The sequence below is a fragment of the Pararge aegeria genome, chromosome 3, assembly GCF_905163445.1.
Source record: "Pararge aegeria chromosome 3, ilParAegt1.1, whole genome shotgun sequence".
Taxonomy (NCBI): domain Eukaryota; kingdom Metazoa; phylum Arthropoda; class Insecta; order Lepidoptera; family Nymphalidae; genus Pararge; species Pararge aegeria.
This window is the reverse complement of record NC_053182.1, coordinates 14,313,747-14,333,958: the sequence shown is the minus strand read 5'-3', so window position 1 is coordinate 14,333,958 and position 20,212 is coordinate 14,313,747. Positions and strand designations below refer to the sequence as shown.

Here is a 20,212-nt window from a genome sequence, read left to right as displayed (position 1 = left end):
TCATTTAAATAAAACTAGCCCTGTATATGTTAAGGAGTAGTTTTATATAGGTAGATACCTTACTGATGAATAAACGAGTCAATATCTATTTCTATCTATTTCCTGCGACTTTATCGGTTATCTTTCTAATGCCACGTGAGATTGTTAGTTTTACGGAATAAAAAGTATCCAGGATGCACTTAAAATATACGTCAAAATTTCATGATGATCAGTTTAATAGCTTAGGTATGGCGTATGGTATAGGGCGTGCCAAACACATAAAAGTCACATTAGTATTTATCATATTATTTAGGATGTAGGGAAGAATAGATACATTGAACGCCAGCAAAAATAATTATATTGTAAGTTCAGTATAAGAGCTTTAATAATCTGAAATACCCGACTAAACGAGTTCCCTATAAATGGAATAAAATAAATACTTTATTGAATTTAATTTAATTTTGTTGTCGAAAGAGATATCCACATTCACAGTGGTAACGCAAATATATAGCAGCTGAAGACATATTGGTTTTGTTCTTGTATACAAATTTTTCACACTGGATATGTGATATTACAGGCGACAATTTCGCACCGAGTCTAGGTACGGCCCCGGTCCTCTACAGATGTACTTAAATCTCTATATAAATAGAGTGGAGGCCTTACTATATGGCAGTCGATTTCGGCTCGTGAACGCGCGTAGATAATGCCGATAAGAAACCAACGCTAGGTTTTATTGTACAATGGAATCCGTGTATGTCATAGTTCTGATGATAGTGGCGTATGTTGACGTTCAACATGCAGAAGAGACTTCTGGCCTAACAACAAACCCAAACAATAAGATGGGAATGGTTGAAAATCGCCTGACTGACACTGAGCTGCTAATGTCTTTTGTGGTATGTCCTTCACCTTAGTTTATTCTATATGCAGGACACCTGCATTGAGGAATTTAAAATAAAATTTAACAAATTAACGTTTCAATTAACTCACGATTTTAATACCTATAATTATTAGATAGGCAGGTAAATACTACCAAAATTAAATATAATCACATTATACCTATTTAAATTTAGTTTTAGCAGAAAGATAGCTTAAAAAATGTATTTAAAACTTGTATTAAATCGGCTTGAGTAAGTGGTACACGCCGATTTAATTATCTCATCCTTAAAAAAATATCCGTTTAATATTTTTCGAATAATTAGCTAGTTTAACACCTTTTTATGACAATTCAACAAAAAAAATAACAAGACATTGACGCGTAGCTGAAAGATAACGCTTAATTAGTTAGACAATTTAAATGCAATGCGATTTAATTAGATGATTACAAGAAAACAATATTAAGGTAATATTCTGACACTAGGTTTTTCGTCATGGTGACAGAACACCAGATCAGGAAGAATTAGACAAGTTCCCAGGGGATCACCTGAATAATAATATATTCTTTCCGTATGGCAAAAAGGCTTTGACAAATGTAAGTATCAACATAAAAAATAATTTAATAACGATTGATAAAAATTTAACCTTTGTTGTCTGTTTGTTAATCAGAAAGGCAAGCAGAGAGGCTTTCGCGTTGGTGAATACTTGAGGAATCGATACAATAATAAACTTATATCCAAATTATATTTGCCTGATGAGACTTCTGTGCGGACTACGGACTACGCGCGAACCAAGATGACGGCATTGACTGCACTGGCTGCCATCTTTCCTCCAACCCAAGCACAGAGGTGGAATCCATTTTTGAACTGGCAACCGGTGCCCTACGACACGGAACCTCACGAGGATGATGACGTGCGTAGTATAATTAAGTCTACTTCTTCTTGCCTTTATCCTACGTTATGAGGGGTCGCCACAACATTTATAATTAAATTATTGCTTAGCGAGTATGCTCACCACTAGCCCAACAAGGCAGTTGGTGTGGTCTTGGCATATAGACCGCCTGTTTGACATCAATTCTCGCAATAACACATTTCGGTTCAAAGAAGGTAATAAAATCCCCTTTCAATCGCAGTCAGTCAATCTCACTGAGTATCCAAATCATATAATTTTGGACCCTTTGGGAGACGTCGCTTCTCGTTCTCCGCATTTCCTACTTTTGCTATATGTGAATTTGCGTTATAAAATTCATGTACCTATTATGAACTATTACTGCCAACTACATTTTACTAAGGATTACAAGGTCCTGGGTTCCATTCCCGGGTAATCAGGTATTGAATTTTTCTCTTAAGATATTCTCAGTACTACTCGTAGCTTGGAGTTGAGAAATTGGTCTTGTCCATTCGCGCCTCGGAGCATTTTAATCCGTAGATCTCGGTTATTATAGTATTAGTAAAAACCTACCAACCGACATTGATGCAGTGGCGTGTGACTATGCTAATGATTTCTACGAAAAAATTTAATACGCTATTCTACACAATATAACCTCAGCCGTCAAGTAGCATCGCCAGCTTGCGCTTTATATTATTTTTCTGGATTACTTATGGTCAAAACTCTAATTGAATAGCCTTTGGTATATGATACCCTTTTGTTATTATTATTAATAATATACTTTCCAATTTGAATCTGATTTTGTTAGTTTAGTTAATAATGAAATAGGCCATTAACGTGATAACTTTTATGCGCGAAACCTTTTTTTTTTTTTTATAAAAATAGTCATTATCAAAAGTAAGTGAAAGTCCCGGTCAAAACCAACTATATTTTAGGTACTTATAAGTAAAATATTTTAAGCAACCTGAAACTTTCATATTATGCGTTTTGTATAAGCTGTTGTTAGGATATTTATTTTTTTATTTTACAGTAATTATAATAACTTTAATCATTTTTGCAGTTGCTATACTACTATAACTGTCCACGATATCTTAAACTAAGGGAAAAGGTATATGGCTTGCCGGAGGTTCAGAAATTGATAAAGCCGTATGAAAGCCTCTTCAAATATTTAAGTCTGAAAACAGGAACTAATATAACCACATTAGAAGACGTTTTCTATTTAGATAACTTGTTTCAGACTTTAGTAAGTAACTTGAAAAAGTGCATTTTATTTTTGTTAGCAAGTTTTCGATTTTGTCATTATACATTTTTTTAGGCAAATGTAGGAGTGAATCCTCCAACTTGGGCCCAGGAGGTGATGCCAAAAATTAAAGAAATTACAAAGATTGAATATGCCTGCCAATTCTATGATAGTGAATTGATACGCTTATCAACAGGTAAAGAAACACTATAGATTTTATACAACGTTTAATGGTTATAGGACACCTAGTCCCGACCTGGAGATACACCGAGTTGGTGCCAATTCTGTTTACAAAAATCTCTAAACTAAACCTAATTGACCCGTCTAAAGTGGAGACATTATTTTTTATAGAGTATTGTAGACAGAATAGCCCTACTTTAGTTTCGAGTTGTGTGTCTTCTAACAACAATTAATATAATGACGACAGTTTTTCCTGATTGTGTGCACTTATAAGTCCCAGAATGGTTTTCGCAGTGACTTAGGGTATTCGGGCGAGCATCGAAGCTTAGTCAAAGACTGATCCTATTCTAGGGCTCGATGAGTTGAAGAGGAACGTCGACCTATGGGCATCATCTTTGAGGCCCCAACTTTTTTTCTCGGGGACAACGGGGTCGTTATGTGTAGTGGAGAGTACGGGATGCACTTGCGTATTCAACACACATCCGCAAAGCGAATCTCAAACCTCGACGATGGCAGTTGCTACTGAGATCAGTCCATACTGTGTTTATGATCGTTATTTGTCAAGTATATTGAAAAAACCTTCAAATTAAGAGTATAATATCAGTAGTAACATTAAATCAATGCATAAAATTGAGATCCACTAACGTATGTATTATACAGCCTTACATAATTGTAGTAAATTTTATGTACGAATTTATACATTTTGATCCCAGGAATACTTTTGGGGGACATATTAAACGCGACGAGTGCCGCTATGACAGGAGACAAAGAGCAACCAAACTTGCAATTATACTCTGCCCACGAGAACAACGTTGCAGCACTTATGGCAGCAGTAGGAGTTTTCAAGCCGCACCAGCCTAAATTTGGATCAGCGATACTATTGGAATTTAGGAAGCGACTGTCGACAGGGCAGTATGGTTTTACTGTAAGAACCCATTTATAGCATTTAATTGTGATTTCCTATAAAATACCTAATGACTATCAGACAAGACGTTAAGAACTCTTTTAACTCTATGAGACGTCCAGTCGATAATCCCAGTCTGTATACGGAAATGAAACTTTTACGCTTTGATACTCTCAATACCTTGAAGTTTTTATGATAGGTTCTTTAGTTGTAACAATTTCAATTGTTTCTGTAAAGACTTGTTAAGTTTACGCTTCCTATATAATATAACTCCATGGCTTAACTAAATGCCAGTCAAAACGGTGAAACCCTCTTTCTCGACAAGCGTATTTATTCATTAAGTTATGTGATCATGTGAAATTTTAAAGGATTAAACTAATGTTAGTAGAAAAAATATCATATTGCCTACATTGACATACTTAATAGTTATTTTTTGTCCAAGGCGGTATACGCACCAGATGCCGGTGGTCCAGGAATTATTCTTCCAATCTCCGGATGTGGGGGGCAGCCATTTTGTGACTACGACACTTTCATTACTTTGACGAAGAATAATGTACTTTCCCGGAGCGAATACAAGGAACAGTGTTTCATTCTTGACGTATAATGTAGAATATAATAATTTAAAGCATTATTTATTTAAAGCTTTTAAGCTTAGCTTGTTATCAAAAATTATATTCCCGGATTTTTAAAGAAAATTGAAGCTACCGTACCTACTATTTATGTTATCGTTAAAGTATATTAAATCATTTCCTAATCAAGCTCTTGTTAAACGAAATGAATTTGTACTTTCAAATAAAGTTTACACGTTATTAATAATAAATAGGTATGAAAAGCAATTATTATTTTTATATTGTCATAACTTCAATAACATAAACAATATTACATTGTGGAATATATTATAATTTATTGTTGAATGTTTTGAATAAAATGGCTGTGATATTTAGTGTTATACCAGAAAAACAATAAATAATGTAAATAATTGTCACACCACGATTAAAATTTATCAGCCAACGCTCGATGTTTTAATCAACCTATGATTAAAATTCCGCAAATGAATTGAATCACATTCATATAATAATAAACGTAATTTCAACAGACCCTGGCTATTCCCAAAAACATAACCTTAGAAACAAAGAGATAACTTTTTTCTTCTATGGTAAATACAATATTATATATACCTAACATTCTTTGTCTTTTATTTATTTCATAAGTTAATAATATAATAATTAAGTTAAACTGAATACCTTAAAATTTAATTCATAATATATTATGTATTTTAATGCAGTGCGTGACGTTGATCGTGATCGTGATTTTGTTTTTTTGTTAAAATTTTTTATGCGTTCTAGGTGTCGTTCGAGTTCATCATACTCGTAAATAAAATGCCATATTTTGATTCATCATCATCATCGTCTTATCAACCTATCACCGGCCCACTGCAGGGCACGGGTATCCCCCCGAAATGGGAAGGGGTTAAGGCCGTAGTCCACCATGCTGGCCCATTGCAGATTGGTGGACTCAACACACCTTTGTGAACATTATGGAGAACTCTCAGGCATGCAGGTTTCCTCACTATGTTTTTCTTCACCGTTGACGCCAGTGAAATTTGAATTGTTTAAAACGCATATAACTAAGAAAAATTAGAGATTCGAACGGGCTTGCTGGGATTCGAACTCGGCCCCCCGAGAGCAAAGTCGAAGTCCTACTCACTGAGCTAGATATCTTGATTAAAGTATTTTAACCTACACAAGGAGGAAATATCAGTATAAATAGTATAATTTGTTTTTTTGAGACATTGTTATACCTTTAACATATTTATTACAAGTAGGAATTAATGCCTCGCGAGTGATTTATACAAGTTTGCATAGGCAGGCCAAACCACAGGCGAGATAGCTTGTAAGGCTTTCGAAAAGTCTGTTTGTAGTTTGTGCTAAAGTCACAACAAATAGACGGACTTGACGTTTCAAAAGTACTTATATTATTTCAAATAAATAAATTTTGAATTAGAATTTAGTTTCGGTACTAAGAAAAAGCAGACAAGAAAGACCGTTAATTAATTGTAAAAAAAACTTGATAGGCACTGTGTTTCAACTTTCAAATATGTATGATGCGCTTCTTATATTAAACAAGGGGGAGCAGTATGTATATTGTATAGATGTATGATGTTCGAAAACAAAAGGATAATAATAAAGGCTTTTGAATTAATAATTATACCTCAAAATCATAGGGTACCTATATAAAATTGTCTCACGTATATGTAAACATATACTTTTCTGTAGTTATTTAATTATATCGTGAAACCATAACTAACCTTAATTATTACGCACCTCTACACGATACATTGGGACCGCGATAATTTGTATTATTAATATTTTGTTGGGCTACTAAAATGCTATAAATTGGAATTGGAAATGTTAGAAATTTTCTTGGCCATCTTTAAGGCTGCATCAGAGTACGATATCGACTCTTCCTTTAAAAATCACTATTCTTAGTTAGTGATAGGATCTAAGTGATAAATATAGCACCCATCGATTAATTGGCTTGGTTTAACGTTCCTTACCCGGCACTATCGACTGATATTTGGTGCTGTTACTAGGCTACACATTATTAGCAGTCACTTGTGGTTGATGATGGAAGCTCCAAGAACAAGAATGGACCAATTATTCGCGAACATCTTAGTCGTTTGTTGAAATATGTTAAATGAAGTTGATAGAAGTTACTTTCTCTACTTAATATCGTAAAGCAGTGTGTATGTAGATTTATATATCTGGAACTGCCAGTACGATTGAAAAATCTTAGCTGATTTATTCGAGAATGTTGTGGACGATGTAGCTATAAGCTACTTTCCGTAGTTTTTGCGGGGGAACCGCAGGGCTTATACATCATGCTAACTACACTAGTGATGAATTCCTCAATATCGATAGCTTATTTTAATTCGTTAACATTATCTTAATTCGTACAATGATTTTGGAAAAGAGCAACTGTTGAGTTTCTTGTCGGTTTCTTCTCGGTAGATACTCCGTCCGAAATATTGGTTAAATTGCAAACAAATATACTTTAATTATATACATACTTCAAAAAGGCTGATAAAGGAGAGCAACTTGAATTTAATTAATTTAGAATTGAATAAAGATGCTCGGCTGAGCTGGTAGGATGGGAGCTAGCCACGACCAAAGCCAGCTCTACTAATTAGTATTTTTATCACGTTAATGTCACCAGATAATAAAATTATCACGTTAACGAAAGATGGTACTGTTTAATTGTTGCTCGTATTACAAACTAAGCTATTATTTTACTGCCTTTTATCAGATTTTACAACTGAGATATGGACCGCTGAGTAGCTGCTGTAGTTGTTATATCAGTGATCACGGCCACGGTGCAAAGTTAGGGAAATAGCGACACTGTGTCTATACAATTTCATATTTGACTCGTATGTATTTAACGGACATCGTAGTGTGTTTGAAGTAAGATATTGATATTTTTTTTAATTTATTACTTTTCTATCAGTCTATATGTTAAGTTGTCTACTTAATATGTAAAAGTAAAAATAAACTTGTAGTGCAGTTTACTAGGCTGCATAAAATTAGTAATTCATTTAAGGGTAATTGTATATCATTATATAACAAATAACCAGATGAAATCCTTAAGATGTCTATCAATAAGATCCTATTATAAAATTGAGGATTACATGTGTGATAAAAAAGTTTGGATATGATCTGCTCTAACTTCATAGAAAAACGTTAACTCGACTGTGAGATGGTGATAAAAAAAAAACCTGACTAAGTTTGTTGTGGGCTTCTTCTTAGACAAGGGCGCATTTGGAAACCTCCTAACTTTAGTTTTAAGTTAACGAATGCAGTTATCACCATCACCTAACATTAGTGTGTTAACAAGTTAAATGTATTAACGCTTCTTAAATGCCTGTGATAAGGTGCACATGAATAAAACATTTTTGAATTCGAATTTAGAATTTGATTTTATGAATTAAATAAGGAAAAGGGTTTACCTTAGCAGATGGTGTATTACAATATTCATAAGTGAACTTTTCTTTTCGTATATATATATGAAAAAAGTGTGTTTGTTCGTTTGTTGTTCTCAACGATAAATTTTTTTATTTAAAGTAGGCTTAGTTTATAAAGAGTTTTGAAACGTCAAGTCAGTATGTTTGTTGTGACTCTACCACCTCACGCAACTCTGGCATTTACAAGTTTACCATTTGTAGGGAAATAGAGATAGACCTGACTTATCGTAGGTAAACGCGGGTTGAACCACGGGGCTCAGTCAGTATCTGTAAATTAAAAGATCATCATGATGATGATGAACAATTGTATTAGAGGGCCCCGCAAACGGCATACGATCGATGCATCTGTAGAATAGCGGATGAAAGTTTATATGTGAATTTGTCAGTAGTAGAACACGGGAACCACTAGTTACTTATTAAATATGTTGGGAAATTCTAAGACCGAATATCTGTTATCACGTTATCAACTTTATGGTAACATTTTACGAGTAACATTGAAAACTTCAATCAGTAATCAAACATAATATAAGCGAAGGTTTTAAACTAGGTACTACAAAAAAGAAGACCGTGGGATAAACATAATTCTATTATCCCAGGCATTGACCGAAAACCTAACAGAATCGAACTTGCTATGTCAATAAGCTGCATGTCACATAAAATACCGACATCTATAGGGGATCAATAAATTGATGAAATCAGTAGTTCCAATAGCCGCTGACGTCGGCAAGGGCGTTACCTCGGCCCGGGTACTGGGTACAGCCATACAAATGGCGATGTCAGCTCACGCGTGTGTAAATAGACGCCGTACAATCGATTGGACAAAGTCAATCATCTGAGCGACAGGTCGCAGCGACCGTGAATCTGCCGAGCGACTGTGTCGTCCTCAGTGGGACATCACATCGCGTGTAGTGCACTTCCGGCCCGGTATCGGCCGCTCCATACACGGGATACAGGTCTAGTTCGCCCATTGTGTTGTTAAATGGTACGGGCATAGGTTTTTTAGGATGAATTAACTTGAAGTGGTGAAACACGAGCCAAGATAGGACTACGATGTAGAGTTGTCAATCCGGCGGAGGAAAATGTGAGTGACGGTTTGTTTTGAAAACACACACTTTGTTAAAGAACCTCTTAGCTTAAATGTGAAAATATTGAGAGGATCTATTCAAAACGTAAATGGTAGCATAGTCAATAACAATTAAAGGGATCATATTCAGCAGGCGAATCTTTATGGTGTAATTTATAATTTCTTCAATCCGTTTACTCCACACCAAACAAATCCTCGGCAATGTACCCTCGGTGGGTACATCGCCGAGAAATTAAGCTTTATTTTCATAATATATGAATGGATTTCCGCAAAGTAACGCCTGCTTCTATCCAATAGAGATCGGTTATCTACAAAGGTTACTTGCAATGCATCACCTTAGAATCAGAATCCTGCGCTTCCCCTTATTATAAGTGGGCTTAATGACTTTCTGAGGGTCTGTCCATACGAAGCAAAATACGTCAGGATCTTTTAAAACATACATGGTAGATAATCATTATTTTAAAGATCAGTGTTTTACCGAGGTTCTATGCATTTCAGCGCCTCTATTTGTCGTTTCCCCTAATTATATGTGATTTTTAGGACTTTCTAAGGGTCTGTCCAGGGCTCACCGGGGCTTAAGTCACCGTGGAAACGTGAGTCAAGTCATGGACGAGCAGTGTTAAGTTTCTGTATAAACCATAGTACAGACATTAGTGTTTTCAGTTTGGTTCGAAGTTGGCACTGCTTGAACAATTATATACACGGTATATTCCTATAGATGGCACCAAGAAATATAATGCACGCCCCCTCAGATCATATTTAAAACACATGTTCAAGGCATGTTTCCCTCATCCATATCTGATACGTATGCCTATAGGTACCCTGCCTAAATGGTTTCCAGCAATAAGGCCACCTATGCATACCAAAATTTATCGGTATATTTGTGACGTTTGTTTCTTTTATGTTTTGCGTGCAAGCACTTGCGTAAGTGATGACACAGTCTACTATAGTTCTATTAAATCCATAACCCTTAATCGGTTGCTACGCGGCCTTGTCGTTTACCGGCACGCTGAATCGCTTTGCTGCACGTCTTAATCGGCAGTGTGGTAACTAGCCACGGCCGAAGCCTCCCATTAGACCAGACAAGATTAAATTCTGAAGTTCCCAAATTGCCTCTGCTGGGGATCCAACCCGGGTACTACCAATTATAAGGCCACGGCGCTCACCCCTGCGCCACTCGACAAAAAAGGAAACTTTTCTTGTACCCCACAATTTTTTTTTTTGTTTTTTGCCTACGCTTTTCATTATACTTGTTGATTTATAGTTCATATATTCCCTCGTCCAGAAGCATAGAGCTATGACAGACAGATCATAGACAGACCAAGAAAATGCAATTTCACCCAAGGCCACACTAGACCTCGCTGGATTCGTTCAATAATGCGTGTGTAAACGGTACAGGAAAGAGGGCGGTCGCGAGGAGGAGCCGACCAGCGCATCGGAAGTGGCGGCCGGTATGCGCACAGAACACACATGCTGTTGCCTCGGCGTGCTGGTGGGCGTCTCACTCATCGCCGGTCTGTCAACTGTTTGCTTACTTTTGTTTACCTTAAGTGCCTAGTTTAAGTTTTCATGCCTACGTCTACTTATTCGAACGCGTGAAAGTTAATTACGATTTGTATGGAATCGAAGAAGCGCCATCTATTGAAAATACTGTTACCTCGCAAGTTAGTAGAAAATCTCACATTAGGCTAGGTACCCTTATTCGATTTCAAAATATCAAAATATCTATTGTATAAATATAGTATAAAATCAATTTAATTTTTTATTGCAAAAAGAAATTGCAGCACATACTGTCATCGTGTATGTTCCTTTGTTTCTTACTTAGACTGCAACATTTCAAGATACTTACAAAACATAACCAATAAATTTCCGTAATGTGTAAAAGTTTGATGATTTATATGTTTTATTTGAAAGCGTGCACCGTATTGTTTATTTATTTTTGTTGTTCGTACCATTTAAATTTTACTATGCTGATGCTAGCTGTTGAAGATTATTCGAGATATAGGACGGAATTTATAAAATTCCGTCCTATATCTCGAATAATGGGCGCCAGCAAAGTTGACAATGCAGTAAGAGTATGCGTTCGTCAATGAAAAGTATCTACATAACAAATAAGATTTGAAGCGGCAGGACTTCCGACTTTACTTTCGGGGTGGCCAGTTCGAATCCCTGCACACATCTCTAACTTTTATAAGTTTAGTGCGCTTTTAGCAATTAGCGGTGAAGAAAATATAGTGAGGTAGCGTGCATGCCTGAGAGCTCTCCATAATGTTCTCAAAGGTGTGTGGAGTCCACCAATCCGCATTGGGCCAGCGTGGTGGACTACGGCCTCAACCCCTTTTCATTGTGGGCGGAGGCCGGAGACCCGTGCCCTGTAGTGGGTCGGTAATGGGATAATACGATTATGATGATGACATAAGATTTGGTTTGTTTAATCCTATTTATTTGACCTCATGAATGCCATCCATTTGTTGTAGGTACACTAAACTTTAATTTAATCAAGGACACTTTAACACAAGGTACTACGTATTTCAAAACTGAGGAAATTATGCACATATGAATTTTTTTCCATTAATATAGATGAAAGGCAGGAATGCGTTTTCTGTTACAAGTGTGAATGCACAACTATGAAATAATAATAGCCAATAATTGTTAATTTAGCCCTCGTAGCAGTGATTCTGATGAAGGACAGTACTGTAGAGCTGACGATACTTCGACAAGTGCACGTGGTGAGTTTCATATACATTTATCTACCTACAGCAAATTATAAACTGCATACGATGTAGTCGTTAAACGACTTAGAAATGTATTTTGGTTATGTATTTAGTTTTTCGGTTTTTATTTTTATTAATCTCACTAGATTTAATTTAAGTGTATGGTTCTCGCTCCAGAGACGGGCGATAATAACTGCGACTCAGTCTTGCACTATAGCAGTATTATCGAATTTGGGTTTCATGATACACATTACCTTATGTTTGCCTTATTTTGTACTATTTTTAATTTGCTGTGTAACTGTTAATTGAAATAAACTTATTACTATTACTATATCAATGTTGAATTTAATGATATAACACTGTTGAAAATTTTGGAGAATACTGGATATTGTTGGTATTTTAAGGACAAAGTTATGTTGGTTTACCTACTTTATGTAAATCATATGAAACTATCCAGTTTTTGTATATGTGAGCCACTATGGGGTAAAGCTTTAAAAATATTATAAAGCTAAAGAGTATTTTTTGTTTGTATGTCTAAAATCACATCAAATCAATTCACACACACAAATTTTCAAAAAAACTGAGAGAATTTTCAACAATTCTTGTTTAATTTAACACGGGTGGAATTGTGGGGCTCTGCTGGTTATACTATAAATGTAACAGTTTGTTACTTCTGAGAATCTGATGATTATATGTGATGGGTATACAGGGTGCCCAAGAAATAGTGTCAAGCGGTTGTCCAGAGGTAGAACACCATTAGGGTAAAAATGCTATCATTTAATCTTAAAAATGTTACCCTGTCATTTGCTACACGAATTTGTCTAAAAAATTCGAGAAAAATCATAAATCTCAACTCAATATCTACTTAAAATCGCGGGACATACATAGGGATGATTCAGGTAGCCCTAATGGTTTTTTATCCCTGAACAACCACTTGACACTATTTCTTGGGACATCATGTATAACCGGCACTGCAAATCTGAATTGTATTTGGCACATATATAGTCTTCCTTCTGTAACATATGGGAGATACTATGCAGATCAGAAAAGTTGTACACTATTCACATATTTTAGATGTAAGGATATATACTGTACATTTAAACATTATTTTGTAGCTTATGTCACACGGAGAGCGTACACCTAGTGAACGGGAGCTGGAAATGTTAGGAGCGCCCCCGCCAGACCACGTTTTTGTCCCTTACGGCGCAGGAGCTTTGACAAATGTAAGTATCTCTAAACCAAAAGCGTCAAACATACTTCTGCTTATGACTTTTTGAATGTGTAATGGCAAATTGTTGCTAAGGTTCATGCATAAACCTATGGCCCATGAGGTAACGAAATGTAAATTCCAAAATTTTCAAAATTCATTACTATGATTTTCGTAACAATGAATTTACTATAAATACAACGACTTGTAGGGTACGTAGCGATAGGAATAAATGCATTATTTATTTTCACTTTACGATCCGTCATGTCATATCCCAAATGTGTATTTAATAGCTTTAAACTCAAGGTTATTCTTGAGAATCGTGTTATGCTGCACAGTCCTCTGTCCCAGGAGCGATAGTGATAGTAATCGAGACCGACTGCTAAACTGCCCTGCGAGCCACGTTTGATACCTCCTATCTCCAGAGGTACACGGAATTTTAAACAGAAATATCTTATAATTAAGCCATCATGGCCCGACCCAGGAATTGAAACCAGAGCCTCGTGTCATCATCATCATCACGTTCAAATACGGATATTTGAACATGATGAAGAAACGACGCATTTACGTAGTTATGTTATGTTTAAAATATATTTGTCTTACATCGGGTTGAATCACTAAAAAAATGCGGTACAATACCAAGTGTTGCGGTTCGCTGTACCAAATTGATTTAGATTATAGGCCATTACTATGCTACCTTAATAAGCTGTGCTGTGAATACCAATACGTCCTCGTTTTCATTAATCAGTTCTGCATGTAAATCATGAAATGTGGTATTTTAACAAAGGCTTACTTCAGCGTGTTTCCTCTATTCGTCGAATTAATCCGATGACCGTATCGATACGCCCGACTATTGTGATTTGGCGATGTAATTCTTTTGAATTAATTTTTAAATGAATTTCGTATTTGTAGTGAATTTATATGAATTAAGTGTTGCTAATACTTACTAATAGAACCTTGTTTTATATTTAGAGGAATTGTCTAGGGATATGCTTCGGCCGTGGTTAGTTACCAACCTACCGACAAAGACGTGCCACTAAGCGTTGTAGGATTCTGGTACGCTGACACGTAGAAACCGATTGGTATGGGTTTAATATACCACTAGTAAAGAGTGTAGTTACCTATTCGTGGGATAAAAAAAAAAATGTTCGATGATAAAAAAAGGTTGATCAACTTGCTTGCAGAACTGCATCTAATACGTGTCGGGGTATCAGAACTTCTTACAAGACAGTATAGTATCCTGTAGTGGTATTTCTGTATTAAATACGAGGGTCAACTCAAGATAGATTCATAACGAAGCGTTAACTTCCCGGTGCGGCGAGAGGGAGCTCCATTTCTGAAGGTCGCGGGTGCTCTAAACAGGAACGAGGTGTCGAGAGACGTAAATTACTGTCAGTCTAACAATGACATATCGTTTGCAACGCACGTCACAATCAATTTGTATAAAAGCATTCGCTCTATATGATCCCTTTTCAACGCAAGTGCATCACTTACTTTTATGTTTTTTAAATTAATCTTCTTGCAGGAAGGAAAGTTGCTGACATTCGAAATGGGCGCATTACTTAGAAAAAGATATAACGACTTCTTAGGACTTTTCTACGAAGCTGGTAGGTGATTTTATACCATTACTAGACTGTAGGAAAATATCCAAACCAAAAATAACGCACTTCACCATCGAGGTGGACTAAAACCTTCTTATTCTGACCGGAAACCCTGATAATTGCATTGAACAAAGATGATAATGGATATTTCAAGCGAGAATCATCCTACTCCTGCCTGTTGGGCGCAGGCCCCCTTTTTGATTTAGATTTAAAACCCGCCATGAATCTGCTATGCGTGTTGACTGTAACCATTATTGTCACATCCAGAGTCGAGGGTTTAACGTGCTCTATCTGAGGCACGGGAGCAGGCCAGTCTGCTATCTCCGAGCTGGCCGGGCTACTGAGAATTTCTTGACAGATACAGAATAACTATCGCTGGTTCGCGAAAACAGTTAACAAAATACCTACAATTTACAGTAAAGTAATAAAGCAGAATGAAACTTAAAAAGAGTATCGGATCATTGGGATCAGCGTGGATGGTCAACGCTCTTAGTTCCTCTCGACTATGAGAGTTCATTACTAGTCTATGGTTGGTGATGATGATAGGGGAATTTTAGGCAACTTTGAACTAAACCGATGAATTTATGTTTTTGATTGCAGAGAAAAGCATTGTCATAGCCTCGGACACGGATCTGAGCAAGATGACAGCTCTTCTGATTTCCGCGGGGCTGTGGCCACCTCCACTCGACCAAATGTGGAACGACACTATGAACTGGCAGCCAGTGCCTTACACTTATCCACCGCGGAATGAAGACTATGTAAAATAATGTTATATTAATACAGTTAGAGCTCTAGGAAAAAATCCGTGCGATATATATACTCGTGGGTTGTATTCCGCGTATGGATAAAATTTCACCTTACCTTCAAACTGCCAATTGAACTCCTGATTTTCGTATCTTATTATAGGAATTCTTGGTATTAACTGACGTATTGCTGTCCAAATTCGTACTGCAGAAAATATTCGCGCGAGTTTAATACAGCCACCGCTGTATCAATAGTATAGTACACACTTGATTAAAGTTTCAGGTATAGCACTGTTTTTAGACCTGTGCGATTTTAGATTGCGTGCAACTATTGTACCAATTCTGTTGTACAAACAATTCTGATTAAAATTGACTGGCCTTAATTTAGTGGTGCCATCCCCTTTATTGCGTTGTTTTTGGAAAAGGATAGCGTTAGATAGTTTAATTTAGAAGAACAAAAGTGGCGCATGTCTAGAGATGCTAGATATCAGAATTTCACGACTAAGTAATTTGATCAGTTCGTGAATGATAAGAGATCGTATACTCCTTAAACAATTTAACTTTTGAGCGCTCATTAACTTTTTAAACTTATTTGCCTCAAGTTGGAGGTAAACTTGATAGTTTTTATAGCACATACTCTAAAACGACAAAAACCACTCAACTCTGGAGTAAATCTAGTCTTTTTTTAGCTTCTATATGAAGAGAACTGCCCACGCTACAGTCAAGAGAAACAGAGGCTACTGAAAGCATTCACAGAAGAAGGGTTACTAATACCGTATCGAGATCTCTTTCATAAAATTGCGCATATGACGGGCACCAACTTCAGTACACCCCAAGACGCTTATAATTTAAATAATTTATTCGTAATACAGGTATGTCATTATTTTATAACACAAGCCTTACAAAAACATACCCATGTACTAACAAAAATTGTTTTGTCTCCCTGATTCGAATTACAAATTACTGAAGATAGATTGAGAGAAAACATTGTATACCTAATCACTTGTGTACCCAAATGTATGTAGTGTTCTGAGTGTTTTACAACAGACCTATATATCTTAATATATATAAATCTCCTGTCACGATGTTTGTCCGCGATGGACTCCTAAACTATTTAACCGATTTTAAATTAAATTGGCACACCGTGAGCAGTCTGGTCTAACTTAAGAGATAGGATAGCTTAGATCTTTAATTATAGTCGCAATTTTATTTTATTGCAAATTATTTGTCTATAATTAATTGACAGTCACATGTTATATATATATATACTACTATAAACATTTAAGGCTTAGCGATACTGAATACTTTAAAAACAAAATCAAACGCAGACGAAGTCGCGAGCAACAGCTAGTAATATATAGATTTGTCGTCCTTAAGAAATGACATAATAACGCTAAAGCCGAAGTGATTTTTGTTTGTTTTAATACAAATACTTATGAATCTATAACGTTTATGAGATGTTTTATGGAGCGCCGATTGCCGATTTGACTAGCGTTACTAATACGTATGACTCTATAATTTTTAATAGGTGCTATAAGGATTTACAGATCAAAAAGCTTGATCGTCTGTAAGAAATGACAAAATAAAGCTAACGCTACAGTGAACTTACTTTAATACTTACATATTAATAGCTCTATAATGTTTATAGGATGACATAAAAGTTGCAAATCCAAAATGGGCAAAACATGTAAAAAGAAAGCTCATGGACGTTGCTAGACTGGAGTACACTATGATGTTTCACAATAATCTTCTAAGAAAACTTAGCGGAGGTAAGTTTGCCAAAAATGTTTTATTAAATGACGCTACTATAGTCAGAATTTTGCTCTCTGAACTCAAAAAGTATAATTCGTAATTTTATGTAATACACTAGATATATTGTCAGTCCTCAAAGTATCCGTAGATTTAATAGGTTTATCATCATTATCATCATCGTCATCATGATAACCAATGGACGCCACTGCTGGACTATAGGTCTTTTCTAGAGCGGTCTTATGCCGCTTGGGTCCCGCGGTTATCTGCGAATAGTTTGATGTCCTCTGTCCTGCTCGTCGAGAGTCTACCAACGCTGAGTTTAACGGTGCGAGGCCGTCTTTCCAGCACCTTGGGCCCCTAACGTCTATCGCTTCTCCGAGCTATGTGCCCCCTTCCATAGATATTTAGTCTTCGCGACTCGTTTAGCTATTAGTATCTCTACGTGACCAAATCAGAAATGGAGAGATCTTGATCCGGAGATATATAAATATACTAGCGGACCCCAGCGCTAAAAATTCATTCAAATCGGTCCAACCGTCTAGGAGGACGTTCAGTAACATACAAGAAATATATATATAAGGATATATATATAGGTAATAGGTTAGCAATTACTGAGTCGGCTATATATATGATATATTTGCTAGTTAGCTAGTAGAGTCAGAAAGCTTAAGAAGGTAACCTACTGAAGTTAAATTATTTATTTTCATCTTTATTGGTCGAAGGGTAAAATGTTTATTACTACCCGTATAAAGACAAACGCCCAGATGCTCAACTAGAATTTAAGTACGGAAATATTATTTAACAGGAGCACTTCTACAGCAAATAATTAAAGAAGCAGTACTAAGTACCAGGGACTCGACAAGCCCTAAAGTGATAGTCCGCATAGGTACACCAGTATCAGTAGCAGCGTTATTAGCAGCCTGTGTCGCACCACCGCCGCGGCTTCCCGATCCCGGAGCCGCATTACTATTCGAACTGCACGAAAAACAACCTTCTAACCAAGGGAAGAAAGATCAGAATCCTTTGAGTCATGGACAGAGGTTTGGATTTAAGGTACGTAATAATAAATATTGTATCATTATGTATAATATAATTCCTCAGAAGGGTTGAAGTCAGACGGGCAGTCGGTTGTAAAAAATGTGCCAAAACTAAAACAACAAGTCTAAAAACTTTGAGACGTTTTGTATGTCCCAGATATAGTGTGCAAGAACAAAAATAAATGATGTTATTAATTAAAAGCCAGAAATGGGGTCAAAATTTTTGATTATGGTCAAGTGAGGTATTGTATGAAAAGTCTCGATTTGTGGATTTTAATATAAGTATTAATCTCCTTTTAAACAGTATAGCAACAAAATGTACCTACTCTATTATTCTATGTGTATCTTATATCTTTAACCACTTCTTTCTTTGGTGTACAATAAAAGTGTATTCATTCATTCATAGTTTTTTTTCATTTATCATTGATAAAACAAATTGTGTAATTTTCACAAACGAACTTAGTTATGCTATCTAAAATAATGAGGCTAGCAAGCACACTTTCGAAGCCCGAAGCGATTCATAACCTCTACACAGGCGCCGTTTTTTATAGCGAGTATACTAAAACATTTTGCTTAACATTCATCAGCATTTACCAATAGGCTATACCAGTCAACAGCTGGACTAAAGGCCTGTCCAAAGAGGAGTGTTTTCTCATCATCCCCAAGCTGGACAGATGGGTTTGGGATCGCAGTAGATCGCAGTAGTTAGCAGCACAGAGGACGGTGCTGCCCGTTCCTTTACAAACCTTGTCCCTTGTCATTATTAGGTACATATGTACATATTTGAAGTTGGACATATTTGAAGTTCCAAAAGTACACCGATAAAGTTAGCCTACTTGAAATAAATAAATTTTGAATTCTTTAGAAATTTCATATTAAGTAATTCTTTCAGATTTATTACTGGGACGACGACTCCGCGGAGCCGCGTTTAATGGAGGTCCCCGGATGCAACGCACTGTGCCCATTGGACACTTTCACAGAAATCACCAAATATATAGTGTCGTACGACTACAAAACAGACTGTGCACTAGTTCCTGATACAACACATGCCCCATGAGTGATACTGCGGACAATTCTGGTGTATAAAAATCTCTGAGCTAATTTAAATTGACTAGTGCCTTATAATCACTTCGTAATATGTAGAAAAGGGAACTATTTTTTTTAAACCCGTCATTTACAGTTTAGTTTAGTTTAAAAAAAACCAATTAAGACATTTTCATTCCTACAATATTATAAGTTAATTAGTTGCAGCTAAAATACAATGAAATTATAATATTTTTTACAGTGTAATTAGTTTTGAGTTCTCTTATAAGAGAACAGTTCATTTTTCATTTTTTCGAGAACCAAATGTTTAAACCAAACCTTAGTTTAGATATTTGTGCACAACAGAATCATTGCGGCATTATTTAGTTTATATATATTAATTTGGATCTAGTTGAGCGTATCTAATCCACAAGTACTCCAATGAAGTTCTCAAGTAGGCTAAATCTTTTTTAATTTTACAGTTAAAGCATATCTGATGATTGGAATATGCGGTTAGACAAATAAATATATAAATTACTTTTTGCTCATACGATAGTGTCCAAAAAAGGTAGGTCATTAATTCCCTTTGTCCTTAATCTAGGCTTCACCTCAATCGATTGTCTAATGATATATCTATAGAAAAAAAAAAAAAAAAATCACCAACTCTTAGGTGATAAGCACTAGTGAGCGGTTGATGTATGCCTAGGAATCTTCTTAAATTTGGCGTTACTTACTTAGCCTTTTCCTATTTCGTCGTTAGTAAAAGCGGGCATAAGAGTCGCTATGTCGTGTGTCTTGTGGATTGGTACGTTTTCTCATAACTACTTCCATTTAAAAATAGCAAAATGGCACCTAGCGATACGACCATGTATCAAAAACTAATTATAACGTTGTGGTTTTTAGTTCTAATCGTTATCAGTTATGAAATAAAGTACATTGAATTTTTATTTTAAAACTCTTTGAAAGTAT

At 36.0% G+C, this 20,212-nt stretch overlaps 3 protein-coding genes across 4 annotated transcripts in view; 2 read left to right on the top strand and 1 right to left on the bottom strand.

The window, feature by feature from the left end:
- The window catches only part of LOC120637367 (dedicator of cytokinesis protein 9), a 62,865-nt gene that overhangs the window by 18,960 nt on the left and 23,693 nt on the right, over positions 1-20,212 (bottom strand). The window lies entirely within an intron of this gene.
- Positions 660-4,738, top strand: LOC120637370 (prostatic acid phosphatase-like). Its single transcript, XM_039909186.1, has 7 exons — positions 660-872; positions 1,337-1,447; positions 1,522-1,764; positions 2,801-2,983; positions 3,056-3,176; positions 3,874-4,085; positions 4,507-4,738. Exons 1-7 carry the CDS (start codon positions 720-722, stop codon positions 4,666-4,668), a joined length of 1,185 nt encoding a protein of 394 aa, XP_039765120.1. The 5' UTR covers positions 660-719; the 3' UTR covers positions 4,669-4,738.
- LOC120637368 (venom acid phosphatase Acph-1-like) lies at positions 7,428-20,201 on the top strand. 2 transcript variants are annotated; one of them, XM_039909184.1, is made up of 10 exons: positions 7,428-7,525; positions 10,565-10,680; positions 11,828-11,895; positions 12,996-13,103; positions 14,613-14,694; positions 15,289-15,446; positions 16,121-16,303; positions 17,080-17,200; positions 17,989-18,236; positions 19,113-20,201. In XM_039909184.1, the coding sequence occupies exons 1-10, from the start codon at positions 7,494-7,496 to the stop codon at positions 19,275-19,277; spliced, it is 1,281 nt and encodes a 426-aa protein (XP_039765118.1). In that variant the 5' UTR covers positions 7,428-7,493; the 3' UTR covers positions 19,278-20,201. The 2 variants fall into 2 exon arrangements, with proteins under 2 accessions (XP_039765118.1, XP_039765119.1); XM_039909185.1 differs by lacking the exon at positions 7,428-7,525 and adding an exon at positions 8,952-9,163.

What these genes read in the sequence shown, in the direction of transcription:
- LOC120637370 (XM_039909186.1), top strand. Translation starts at nt 720, where the DNA reads ATGGAATCCGTGTATGTCATAGTTCTGATGATAGTGGCGTATGTTGAC. An exon ending in GCAAAAAGGCTTTGACAAAT is followed by an intron (nt 1,448 to 1,521) that starts GTAAGTATCAAC and finishes TTTGTTAATCAG; the next exon opens with AAAGGCAAGCAGAGAGGCTT. An exon ending in ATTGATACGCTTATCAACAG is followed by an intron (nt 3,177 to 3,873) that starts GTAAAGAAACAC and finishes TTTTGATCCCAG; the next exon opens with GAATACTTTTGGGGGACATA.
- LOC120637368 (XM_039909184.1), top strand. Translation starts at nt 7,494, where the DNA reads ATGTATTTAACGGACATCGTAGTGTGTTTGAA. An exon ending in CACCGCGGAATGAAGACTAT is followed by an intron (nt 15,447 to 16,120) that starts GTAAAATAATGT and finishes GTCTTTTTTTAG; the next exon opens with CTTCTATATGAAGAGAACTG. An exon ending in TCTAAGAAAACTTAGCGGAG is followed by an intron (nt 17,201 to 17,988) that starts GTAAGTTTGCCA and finishes ATTATTTAACAG; the next exon opens with GAGCACTTCTACAGCAAATA.